Source organism: Leishmania braziliensis, chromosome 26 (assembly GCF_000002845.2).
Source record: "Leishmania braziliensis MHOM/BR/75/M2904 complete genome, chromosome 26".
In the NCBI taxonomy this organism is placed as follows: domain Eukaryota; phylum Euglenozoa; class Kinetoplastea; order Trypanosomatida; family Trypanosomatidae; genus Leishmania; species Leishmania braziliensis.
The window spans coordinates 353,807-365,506 of record NC_009318.2 but is presented as its reverse complement, the minus strand read 5'-3'; the positions used below and the strand labels follow the sequence as shown (position 1 = coordinate 365,506).

At 60.3% G+C, this 11,700-nt stretch overlaps 4 protein-coding genes across 4 annotated transcripts; all 4 read right to left on the bottom strand.

Moving 5' to 3' along the window:
- Positions 1-404: 404 nt before the first annotated feature.
- LBRM_26_1190 (conserved hypothetical protein) lies at positions 405-1,814 on the bottom strand (the record flags this gene model as incomplete). The annotated part of the gene is made up of 1 exon (XM_001562300.2): positions 405-1,814. One exon carries the CDS (start codon positions 1,812-1,814, stop codon positions 405-407), a length of 1,410 nt encoding a protein of 469 aa, XP_001562350.2.
- Positions 1,815-2,580: 766 nt separating this feature from the next.
- LBRM_26_1180 (conserved hypothetical protein) lies at positions 2,581-5,454 on the bottom strand (the record flags this gene model as incomplete). The annotated part of the gene is made up of 1 exon (XM_001562299.2): positions 2,581-5,454. One exon carries the CDS (start codon positions 5,452-5,454, stop codon positions 2,581-2,583), a length of 2,874 nt encoding a protein of 957 aa, XP_001562349.1.
- Positions 5,455-6,153: 699 nt separating this feature from the next.
- LBRM_26_1170 (conserved hypothetical protein) lies at positions 6,154-8,664 on the bottom strand (the record flags this gene model as incomplete). Its single annotated transcript, XM_001562298.1, has 1 exon — positions 6,154-8,664. One exon carries the CDS (start codon positions 8,662-8,664, stop codon positions 6,154-6,156), a length of 2,511 nt encoding a protein of 836 aa, XP_001562348.1.
- Positions 8,665-9,570: 906 nt separating this feature from the next.
- LBRM_26_1160 (conserved hypothetical protein) lies at positions 9,571-11,178 on the bottom strand (the record flags this gene model as incomplete). Its single annotated transcript, XM_001562297.1, has 1 exon — positions 9,571-11,178. The coding sequence occupies one exon, from the start codon at positions 11,176-11,178 to the stop codon at positions 9,571-9,573; it is 1,608 nt and encodes a 535-aa protein (XP_001562347.1).
- Positions 11,179-11,700: the final 522 nt, after the last annotated feature.

Here is an 11,700-nt window from a genome sequence, read left to right as displayed (position 1 = left end):
TCTATGCGCCTTAGGATGGTGGATATGCAGCTGTGCCTGTATGCGTTACTCACGTGAGTAAGAGATGAGGAGGGTGCAAGGAAGTGAGGGAGAGAGAGAGGGGGAGGGAGAGAGCCGGTGAGGAGGAGCTCGCTGGGCAGTGGTGATTCCTCTGGCGATCGCTTACTCTGTTCGATTTGGAGAAGAGAATTGGTCGTGCGGTCTCGTTCGACCGATTGTCTCTGTGCATGTGAGTGTAGCGGCTGTGCAAAGGAGCTCCATGCGCGCCCAAATGGGGGGGGGGGGGGAACATCTTAGCCTCTTTCAAGCGGTGCCGAATGAGAGATGAAGACGGTAGTTCACAAACACCTACGGAGGCCGAGGAATGGGGGTCCATTGCCTTTACAAGGCATCACAGTGGGCCATCAGACGCCGCTGCTGCTGGCGCCGGTGCCCCCGTCTCCTTTTTCACAGTCGAGCCTCGACAACTTGCGCATGTACTTCTCTGTCTGCCGCTGCACCTCCGCGTGGTCGCGGATCGCCTCTGCCAGCTGTGCCGTGGAGGTCAACATGGCCGTTCGTGTCTCGAGAGAGAGGCGACGCAGCTCACGCAGTCGTTGTGCCGACCGAAGCGTGTCCTGCTCATCTTTCGGCGAGGAGGAAGTCAGCAGCAGCTCACGGCGACGCCGCGCAACAGTGAGAGTGCGCTCGAGCTCACTGCAGTCGCTCTGCAGCTGCTGCTGACTTCTCTCAAGGTGCTCTACTCGCGTCTTCAGCGTTTCTGCCCGCTCCGTCCAGGTGGCAGTGGTGCGAAGCAGCAGTTCAGCGTAGGCTTGAGAGGGCGGAAGTTGACGGGCACCGACGATCGTAATGTCGTCCTCGTCTTGGCTCGCATCCACATCGCTGCCAATTTCCTGACGCGACGTACCAGGCGAAATCAGCGTCTTCGGTGTCGCGCAGGCGTCCGTCAGCGCCAAAACGTCCTTGAGAATACGCGTGGTGGCACTGCACTCGCCACCAGATTTCGACGTCAAGGTGTGCACGACAGCGGGGCTCGGCGCACAGACTCGCTGCGATGCCGACTCGAGCGAGAACACCTGACCACTGTTGGCGTTGTCGTCCGTTCCGTGGTTATCTGCACACTGTGTGCAGTGCTCCACCCTCTCCGCCTCTTCTGGTCTACGGCGCTTTCGTGTGGTGATGGCGCTCGTGCAGCTGAAAGAGATGCCAACAGGCGCCTGGGCTGCGACGATCGATGAGGCTCGCAGCTGGGGACGGAAGAGAATCAAATCCGCGTCGGAGGCGAGTTTCAGCCGGCACACTGGACAGGACGGATGGGTGGCGTACTCGCACAGCTGCATCGCACATAGGTAGTGCAGAAGATGTCCGCACGGCAGCACCACAACGCCGGTGGTGCCTTCGACGCTGCTGCTGTCGGCAGCGTGACCGCTTCCAGACAGACTCGCCCCACTGAGCGCAAAGCTGCGCTGATCCAGCGAGCTTGATAGCTCATGGGGGGACGCTGGAGACGGGGTGGCAAGGCTTGGGTGCCACGGATCGGCAGCATCGATCCCGTACACACCGGGTGCAAACGTGATGCGGAACTCGTTTGCCTCACCTAAGGTGGTTAACCCGTCCAGCTGCAACGGCGAGTGCGGGGAACTGCCCGACGGACTCGTACTACTTGTGGCCTCGCTGTTGTCGGTGGTGACTCTCGCGGGGGTGACGAGGATGGGCGGAGAGGCGGGGCGGCTGTGGGGAGGCCGAATACGACAGCCTAGCGGCTGCAAGCAGATGGGGCACTCTGTGCACAGCAGTGCCTCGTGGAGAAGCATGGCAGGGGAGAGGGACGCGCAAGATTCGCCCAAGAGCTAGAGAGCGAAGTCCCCCGCGGTGGTGATGAGGGAGTGGGCAAGGAGGGGGGGGGGCGCTGGTGTGAAGACAAGGCGGGGAGGGGTGCGTACAAGCACATACGCCCCACCAAGAGAGAATGTCAGCTTGCGAAGGCACTGGAGGAGAGTCTGACGCGCATGCGCATGCCCCCATGCGCCAGTACGAATGCGTGCTGGAGTTGGGGTACGGGTAGAGAGAGAGACAGAGTAGGGAGGGAGAGCAGGCAGATGCCTGGACGGCGGTAGGGAGGGAGGGAATACCCCCGATACGCGCTTCACTGAACTGCTCACTTGCCGATACTCTGCCCTGCCCGCGCCTCCCCCTCTGCTCTCATCATGTCCACAGTGGGGGCACATGCGAAGAACCACCAGACGACGTCGGCACGTGTCCTCTTTCGGTGTGCGTGTGCATTTCTCGTGTCGTGTCTCACTCCACAGGCAGCGAAAAAGAGCGGCGTAGGGAAGAGGGGGGGGGGTGGAATGGGGAGAGAGAGAGGGAGGCGAGACCAGCGATGCACCTCAAGATGCCCCCACCCCTCTCTTACCGCTTCTCGTTGTTTACACCGCCCGCCCTTGGCTTGGACGCAAAGAGCGTGCTGCCCTCCCTCTGTCTGCTCTCGTGATAGCGCGGCTGCTGCTAGCCAGCGTTCCATCGTCCATCCCTTAGCAGAGAGAGAGAGCGAGAGCAGTGTACGCCGCGCTGCCGGTGCTACCACTGCAACCACGCCGGCGGCGGGGCTTCAAAGCAAACAAAATCGTTCTCCACTACCACACGACCGCGAGATGGCGAGCACTGTGGCGTGTGCTTGTTCATCTGTGCACCCCTCTCCCCATCCTCCGAGAAGGCCAGAAAGTGCGATGCAGATGACGAGCTTGCCTTCGACGGTGCGGTGTCGTCGGTGCCGAGAAGCAGGGCCTCCCTAATCTGATACACCCACGCATGCAGACAGATGGCCGACGTGCCCGTCGCGCACTCCCCTGCGGCCACCACTGGCAGACGTCCAGCGCACTCGTAGCAGAGCGGCTCATCCTGCCACGAAGTGATGGCGGCGCTACTTTGCTCCTCCTCCACCGCTTCCGCACCAATAACTACGCCAGCACGAGTAGTGTTGGCGACCCGGGCGTCTTGGCTCTCAAGGTTGGCCATGTCCTCCGTCATCTCAGCTTCCCTTCCGCCGCCTGTGCTGGACTCAGCACGACTGCGTTTTACACCGCTCTTCGCCCGTAGCCCGCCGTCGGCGTCCACTGTCACGGCCTGCTCCTCTTTCCTACTCGATGGAGAAGTCTGGTGAGAACAGGAAGCAGCGTCCACCCCGCTGACTGCCGTCTTCATCGCTTTTGCAAAGCGACGATAGGCAGCTGGCAGCTGTGCGGCATCGAAGAAGACAAAGTTGCGGTCATCACTTGAGAGTTGTGCCGCGCAATCAACACTGGTGTCCGGGTAGCGCGCTGCCGTGGCTTTAGTAGACGATGTGTCGGAGTCGCAGGTGACGTCCTCCGCGTCCCTCGGCTTTCCCCTTAGTGGCTGTGGTTGTGCTTGGGTTGAAGACTTGTCTGGCACGTCTGCGCTGCCAGTTGTGCGCGCGTAAACAACGTCGCCGACGATGGGGCAGTCGAGTGAGCTCAGATGCATACGAATCTGGTGCAGGCGGCCCGTGTAAGGGGTGCATAGCACCAGCGCCTCCTCCGTAGCGCTCGCCACGCTCGTTCCAGTTTGTGGTGGACTGTGCTGATGAGCGGCAGTAGTGACGGTGGGCAAGGCGGAGAGGCACTGAAAGAGCGTTGCCGCGGCAGCAGCGGAAGGCGTAAGGGTCTCAGGTGCAGGAGTCGGCACCGTCGTCAGCACGCCATCGGGGAACACACCCGGCAGAGCTGAGGTGTATTTCATCGGCTTGCAAGCACACGCAGACGCGATATCGCAGACACCATTTGTGGAGCTTAGCATGCGCGACAAGTAGGCATTGTGCGTTCTCAAGCATGGCTCTCCACCTGATACACGCCAAAGATTCAGGGGCGAAGGAGGTAGTAAGGGTACATGTGGTGATGTTAAGGGTGGTGGGTCGAGCTTGTGCTGCCGCTGCGTCTCGGTTTCCGATGTTTTACCGCTTGCCGGCAACACTCCAGTCGACTCAACACGCACACGCGCCAGGTAGTACTTCTGCAGATCATATGTGCCGGCGAGAATGCGCTGCAGAGATGTTGGTAGGGAGGGGGGTGTGGAGGAGGACGCGCCCAGGGCCGGTAGACCGGTATCGCCATCACATCCATTGTGGCTAGCCATGCGCTCAGCGACTGGGGTGACCGCCGTCTGACAGAGGCATTCCCGCGAGACAGGCGGCTCGGTTCCGTGACCCAGAAGCTCCGCTGCCACTGCCTTCTCCACCTCTTTTGCCTTGCGCATCAGTACTAATCCGATTCGCTTCGCCGCGTCTTGGCGCACGGCCAGCAGTAGCACGCCGGAAGTGACCTTGTCCAGTCGGTGGCACGGTCGAGGCACTTTCTCGGGGTCGATCTCGTCCAGGTCTGCACCTCTGGAGGCGGTCGCGTCGGTTGCCGTTGCACAGTCACAGTGCGAAGACGCTAAACGGTGCTCTGTGTTTCTCTCGCTGTTAACTTGGTGCTCGCAGGGCTGGTGGACTGATCCAGTCGATCTTACGGGAACTGGAGAAGGCGCATAGTACGCGTACAGCTCCGACTTCTCCCCGCGCGAGAGGAGCTCGGTGGAGACGAGGGACTGCAGGAGAGGGTCTTCGAGCAGCAGCCACGCCGCCAGCCGCTTTGGCGCCAACACGTACTCGAGCAGTGCGGTCAGAGAGTTGTAGTAGTATCTCCCCGTCGCGTGTGTCGGTAACCCGGTTGGCTTGTTGACACAGATGAGACCGTAATGCGCAATGCAAACAGCTGTGATCAGCACGGCATCGGTGCCAGTCACTCCTAGCGTCACAGGCACTTCATGGCGGTGCACCGTGTGATACACGATATCGCCGTGCTGCAGCACCACATTCTCGCCTTGAGAGGGCGGATAAGCAGCCGATGCGGCTCGGCAGTCGTCGTGGAAGCGTTGACGGAGGTCTGAATCGGACATCTCGGTCGTGGTAGGGGCAGTGTACGACGACGAGGCCTGGTCTAGGGCATTGTCGCTGAAACTTCTGGCTCTGCCCACCGACACAGGCATGGCAGCCGACCGCTTCAGTAACCGGCGCTGTGTGTTGTGACGGCTGAGAGTGCCGCGCTGCACACAGTACAGGCGGCCCTTCCGCAGGCAGGCTTCGTAGTAGGCAGGGGTGTGATGCGGCAGCTCCTTTGTGTAGACCTCGAGAAGCCGTCGGCCGACCCATCGTCCCTTGACGAATACAGTGAAGAGAAAGTCATACGGAATGACATGACGTCTAGCGCCGGTGAAGAGGGCGGTTGCGTTGGCAGCTGCAGGCTTGTCAGGCGACGACACCTCCTGCACCGTGTGCCACGGGAACCCAGGGATGTGGCGCGTGGAGTACAGTGCCCGCTGAGCCGGTGAGGCCCACGCCTCCTCCTCGAGCTGCTGCAGTTCTACAATGGTGCAGGGGCGCCGTGGTGCTGACATTGCAGTGTGGGGTGGGAAGAGCGGGACGGAGAGTGTGGCGGCTGCGCGCAGTTGTGGCTCCTTTCATGTGTAATACAGAGAAGAGAGGCAGAGAGGAGAAGTAAGACACACACACACACATTGGCACGCAGAAAGAGGGGGAGCGCGGAAGGGGGGTTCGGCAATGGTGCTGGCCTGGGCGGGTGTGCGGGTCCCACTGCTGCTCTGCTGAGGGGACATTCAAGTAGCACAGCACGCAGGTGCTACGCAGCGACGCATCGGCTTGATCAGTGGCGGTTAGGTGAATGGGGGAGGGGGGGGAGGTGGGAAGCGCTTCAGTACGGCTTCGTGCAGATTGAGGAGAGGAGTGGCGGACCTCCTCATGCCTTTCAGCTCTCCGGGAAGAGGGAAGGGAGGAGGCGGCGCCAGATGTCCACAATGCACAGTGGGTAGAGATACCGACATGGTTGTTGAGAAGAGAATGCGCTAAGAATGAGCGGCATAGCTACAGGAAGCTGCGCCAGCAGTGGTGGTGGTGGGGGGTTCCCACACGAATGTGGAAGCGGGAGAGACGATTGGGGGCGGGGGAAAGGAGTCGACCATGAAGCTGGGGAAAAGGTAGAGAAGCGAAAAGAGTAGCGGTGCAGTGCTGTCGCCAGTGGCCGCTCGCTCGGTCAGCAATACGCGTCGACCCCAGACTCCTCAATGTGCTCTCCCCGCTTAGACTGAGCATGTTATGTCTTTCATGGAGCGCCGAACAGCCGACGGCGCCGGAATCGGCTCGCACAAGAAGCCGCACCGCACCAGCATCGCCATGACGTGATCGTAACCGCGCGTGTAGCCGACCCAATCAAGTGCAAAGCACAAATCGCGCGCGTCCAGCAACGCCTGGCGAATCACCGCCTCTCTATCTACCGCAACGTCAGCAGCATCCTCGTCGTCGGCATGACCCATTGCATCCCCTGCATCTCGAGCATCAGCCATCGCGACGATTTCCGCACATGCGAACTCGACTGCGTGCCGCCACATCGGTTCCTCTGCAGCGGTGCTGTCGCCACGGAAACCGATGGCTGCCATGGCGCTACACATCTCCGCAAGGTCTGTGAGGGATACTCGAGTGTTGTCGTCTGTGGCCCTGCAGTCCGCGTAGCCGACGCAGGGGTGCTGAAACGAGTCGCAGGGTGTGGATGAAGGTGGAGATGCTCTTCCATGCGGCACGGGAAGGGAGGAGACATTAGTGGTACTGTGCGCTGCGAAGTTGCCCTCGCTCACTCGCTCCCTGTCAGCTGCGGCCCTAATAGCTGCCACAGTGCGCCGCTTCCGCCGCGTCTGGGTCGTCACTGTTGACTCAGCCCCACTCAACCTCGTCACCAATCGTGCTTTGTATTGCTCAAGCGGGAGAATACCCAGCATACCAGCCTCTAACCTCGCCTCCCTCGCCACACGAGCGGCTCCGGTGCTGCTAACAGAGACGACCGCGTCGCTGCCGCAGCATCTCTCGGCCTCCTGGTGTGACTGGGGCGTGTTACGCCCCGTCTCCGAGTGATAAAGCGTTTCGGCGAGGCGGCGCTGCAACACGTTTGCGAGTATACGAAGGTGGTGTAGGACTTCGGTAGGGCGTAGGCGGGTGCCCAGGCCGCCACGGAGGCGTTCGAGCTGTGCGGCCTCCTGTTGTTCAATCGGAGAAGGTGAGATGGTGAGAGAGCGGCCTGTAACCCACGCAGGGACGTCAAGTGAGACACGCCGCAGAAACGCAGAAAGTGCAGCACGGCGGCCATCCATAAAGTGTTCTCGGGGCGCCTGTGCACCACCACTGACGTCGTACTCTCCCAGCACCGCTGCCGGCTCCGGTGGCGCACACGCAACGGCCGAGAGCTGCTGGCACGTCACATAGCTATCAACACATCGCGCCAGACACGCGGCAAGCGACGCAAGGGTCGTAGACGACAGTTGCTCACTCACACTGACGACGGACAAGAGCACGCCGTACACCTCCGCGCGTACCCCTGAAGCGAGTGGTGGGGGATTTGCCACATCGAGAATCGTCCGCGCAGCCTCCACCAGCACCACCACACGGAGAAGCTCCTCGACCGGCAGCGGCGGCGCCATGTGCTGCACATCCTCGCTCTCGCGGCGAGACAGGCGGCGGAGCGGGGCAGCGCCGGGGACATTGCTTTTGACAACCACCGGAAGTGCACTCGTGTGGCCCGCCATCGGCTCTTTCGCCGCCTGTTCCAGCGAAGAGCCGTCGCAGGCCACTACTTCCTGTGGGTTTTCTGCCCTTGGCCTGTCGAGCTTTTTGCTGTCACTCGCTTCAACTCTTTGATCAACCTTGTGCGTCTCAGGCACCAGTGAGGCAGCAGCCAGGGATGACAGTGCAGACGAAAAGGTCGTGGGAATCAGGAAGCGCAGGTGGTGCTGCCCAATGAAGAGCAAGAGGGCCTGCAGCTCCACGAACCATTCGTGCACCTCAAGGCAGGTAGCAGTATCGTCGTCGTCGCCCTCCGCCGCCGCTGCTGCTGCTGCTGCCGCCTCAGCTTTCTCTACGATTAGCGCTTGAAGAGCCGCCGCGAGCTGACCAAGCGCCTCCACAAACAGTGGCAGCTCTTCTGCTTCTTCTGGGAGGAGTCGGTGCTGCTGCCACTGTGCATCCGAGTCAGACGCGACGACGGCGAAGGCGGGATGGTAGGCAGACATCCATAGCTTGTGAATTGCAGGAAGGGCAGCACCGACATGTGCTACGTCGGCCAAAGTGGGGGCATCTGTTGCCCTGAGCGGCAAGCTTCGCTGCCCAGACAGAGGACGAGCTAGGACAAGGTGCACGAGACGCACCCACGGCTCAGCACTTGTCGGTGCGTCAGGGACTCCCGAGCTCATAGCTGAGACGCGGCGGCCAACAAGACTGTGAGAGCTGTAGTGACACGTTCGAGGATGCCCGTAGCATGTGGCTACGTGAGAAGAGCGGCGTCGATGCTGTGAGTGCGACACAGAGGCGGACAACGCGATGGGGCATCGGCGACCGTGACGACGTGGCACCGTCGACCACCACACAGAGAGCGGCCGACTGAGCATAGGGCAAAAAGGGGGTAAGTCACCCAAGGGTACGTCTCTTTCTGCTTCTCGCAGCCTCTCACCTGAAGGCAGTCCAGTAGTGAGCGCACAGAGGGCAGATGCTGATGATCCCCCTCCGAGACTGCAGCGCGAGCAAGAGTCTCGAAATGTGATCAGCATCGATAGACAAGGGAGAAGAGGAGGCGGAGATCAGGTAGAAGTGTTGATTCCCTGCCGTGGCGTGGAGGACGCAAAAAACGAGCAAAGGTACCACTGGAGGTGGAGAGAGAGACGTGCGAGAGCACTAGCGACACACGTGGTGATGCTCAGTCTGTCGTCTGTTCATTCACCTTTAAGGCATACAAGGCAACCCACAGTTTTCATGGCTGCGACATCGCCATTCCGCCTATCTTTCGCCAACAAGCACACAGGCAAGAGATCAGCATTGCCACCATTGCTGGCATGTTTGAGTGGAAGCGATGGAGGGTGAGAGGTGGGAAAGCGGGGGGGGGGTGGGAGAGGCGCAGGCTGAGGGCCAGATGAAGAGAGCGAGAGCAGGTGCTTGAGGAAGTGGTACGCGTATCAAAGAGTATGACAAGGTGCAAGACAGACGATGCCCTCCTCCCTCCACTTGCAGCCTTCTTCTCAGAGCGCCTAGCTAGCTGTAGGATGTGCTTTACTTTCCTTACTCTGAGCGACTGAGAAAGCATTATCAATCCAGGATTGGAGAGAAGAGAGGTAAGAGGGTGAGGACACCGACACAGGCCTGGGTGTACATGCAGAAGTGTACGTATCAGCCAGTGAGAAGACAAGAGGCGCCAACGCGCCCACAACGTAAATCTCCAATGCGCGCGTCTTTCTTCCTCGCACGCCGGGTCTCTCTCGCTCTCTAATCAAGGAAGGAGAGAGAGAGGGAGGGGGGGGGGAGAACGCGAAGGATGAAATAACGCGAACACAACGCACGACAACGACAATCGTATCCACACTGCAGTCAAGGTCAAACAGTCAGACATCGCCTGTGGGAGAGAGACCGAAGTAGTGAGGTACAGGTAGTAGAGCTCTCCTCTGCAGAGGTCCAACATAGTGTCAGAGGGACGCCTCATCGGGTAGAAGGCCGTCCTTGAAGCACTGCTTCAGCAGTGCCTGCAGATCTGGGCACAAATCAGACCCATAGTGCAGGAGCAGCGCATGCAGCTGACGGCCTTGCTCCATTGTGATGGGCCGCACGCGCTTTCCGGTGACGGGGTCGATCAGATCATCTTCCTGTTCTACGGAAACTTTGACCATGCCAAGTGCTCGGGTAAAGAGGCTCTGCAGGGACTTCTTCGGCACGTAGATGCGCAGGTTTACAACGATGTCGAGTATGTTCAGTATTACGTGCATTGTTGGAAACGTGGCTTCTTGCAAGCGGCAGCCCACCTGCTCACCCATGGCGCGCAACTTCTGCCGGGTTGGCTCCGCTTGCAGTGCATTGCGACCCGAGTCGCTGACACGATTATAGCACGTGCGGATCGATATCAGTGCAGAGTGAACCATGTGCTGGTTGAGTTCATCTGCGGTGCAGATGCGCTCGACAAGCCGCTCGCACACCTCGAGGCGAAGAAGGCTGAACTTGCGCAGCACCTGCGAAAGCGTCGCGCACTCCTGTGGCGTGAACTCGCTCACATGATTTGTCGCGCGCACGGCGAGCGACTGGAGCGGCGGTGGCGCCATGTCGTGTATGGTATAGCACTGTAAGATACCAAGCAGGGATGGAAGATCGAAATCGTTTGCCAGCAACGCCACACGGCGCGTCATCGCACTCAAGATCTTTCGCCGCACATCCAGCGTCTCCTTCGCGCAGCCGCGACGCGTCTTGAACAGCTTTGTTGAGAGGGCCTTTATAGTGGCCATGTCGATTGTGTCGTAGTTCCGTGGTAGCAGCAGCGACTTCTCCATTCGATTCCATAAGTGCCGATTATAGAAGTTTGCTGTGATCATGTGCGTCGTGACATACAGCACATCGTCGGGCGCCAACACACCCTCATTATCGCGGCGCAGGAGTTCCACTGTCAAGACACGCATCAGCGACGTATATTGCGCTGGCTCAATCCAGTCGCGCGACTTCAGTGAGGTGGCGTAGTAGAGCGTACGACGGAGCTCATGCATGCCAGCTTGCTGCACCACCGCCGGTGATCGCATCTGCCCCACCAGCACCTCCACCTCGCTCGTCGTAATCTCCCTCAGCTCGTCAACCATCTCATCAATGCCCTCCGCTGTGAGAATGTCCGCCCCAGTACCAAGCGCTTCTTGTGCCTTCTTCTGTTGTTGCAGCTCATCCGCCTTGGACAGCGTTTCGGAAATAATGTCGCAATGCCCCGTGAGCGCTGTGGTCGGCAGCGTCAGTCCATTGCCGGCCGCGCCAGATCCCGGGCTGTAGGTGATGGCGATGCTCCCCTGCTGAGGCTGTTTCGACTGCTCCATCACGACGGAGTCGTGCGCTGCAGTTGTCGTGCCTGGGTACGAGGTGGCGGAGGACTGCCAGCGTCGTGGTGTCGCGTGTGCTTGCGAACATGCCGCAGCGACAACAGTGCCAATCGTGGTGGAGGAGGACACGAGGGGTGTGGTCGGTGTTCTGTGGAGGAGCACAGACGCGTACGGCGTCGGGGAGAACATCGGGCAAATGTGAGCCCGGCACATGGATGTGCGCGGCATCGCTACGAAGCCCTTCTCTTTTTCTCGCCTGGATACACACACCTACACACCCTTCGCTCTGGTATTTGATCTTTTAAAAAGTGCTCTCCGCGCTGTTGCCCTTGTGCGGCTGCGATGATCAGCGAGAGGTGCGGTGCAGAGGACACGCTGCTGAGGGCAGGGATTGGCCGACAAGAGAGAGGGGCAGGAGGGGGGAGGAGGTGAAGGGATGGAGGGGGAACGTCACGAAAACTCTCAAATGTGGCCTGCCGCATGGGTGAGCGCACTGCCGTCGTCTCTGCCACGCATTCGCTTTGTTGGTTGTCCCGCGTGAGCCGGCAGAAAAGCGCCCAGTGGAGAGAGAGGGAGAGAGGGAGAGACGCGAGCCCCAGAGGTTGGGCAGGCGGCGGCTGGCAGATGCCAGAGTCCACCCCAGCGCAGAGAGAGAGAGAGAGCGAGTCGTCTCCAAGCAGTGGCAAGTGCACTGCGCGGTATAACACAAACACAGAAGCGCATGCAGACGTGCAGTTGTCTGCCGCCCCG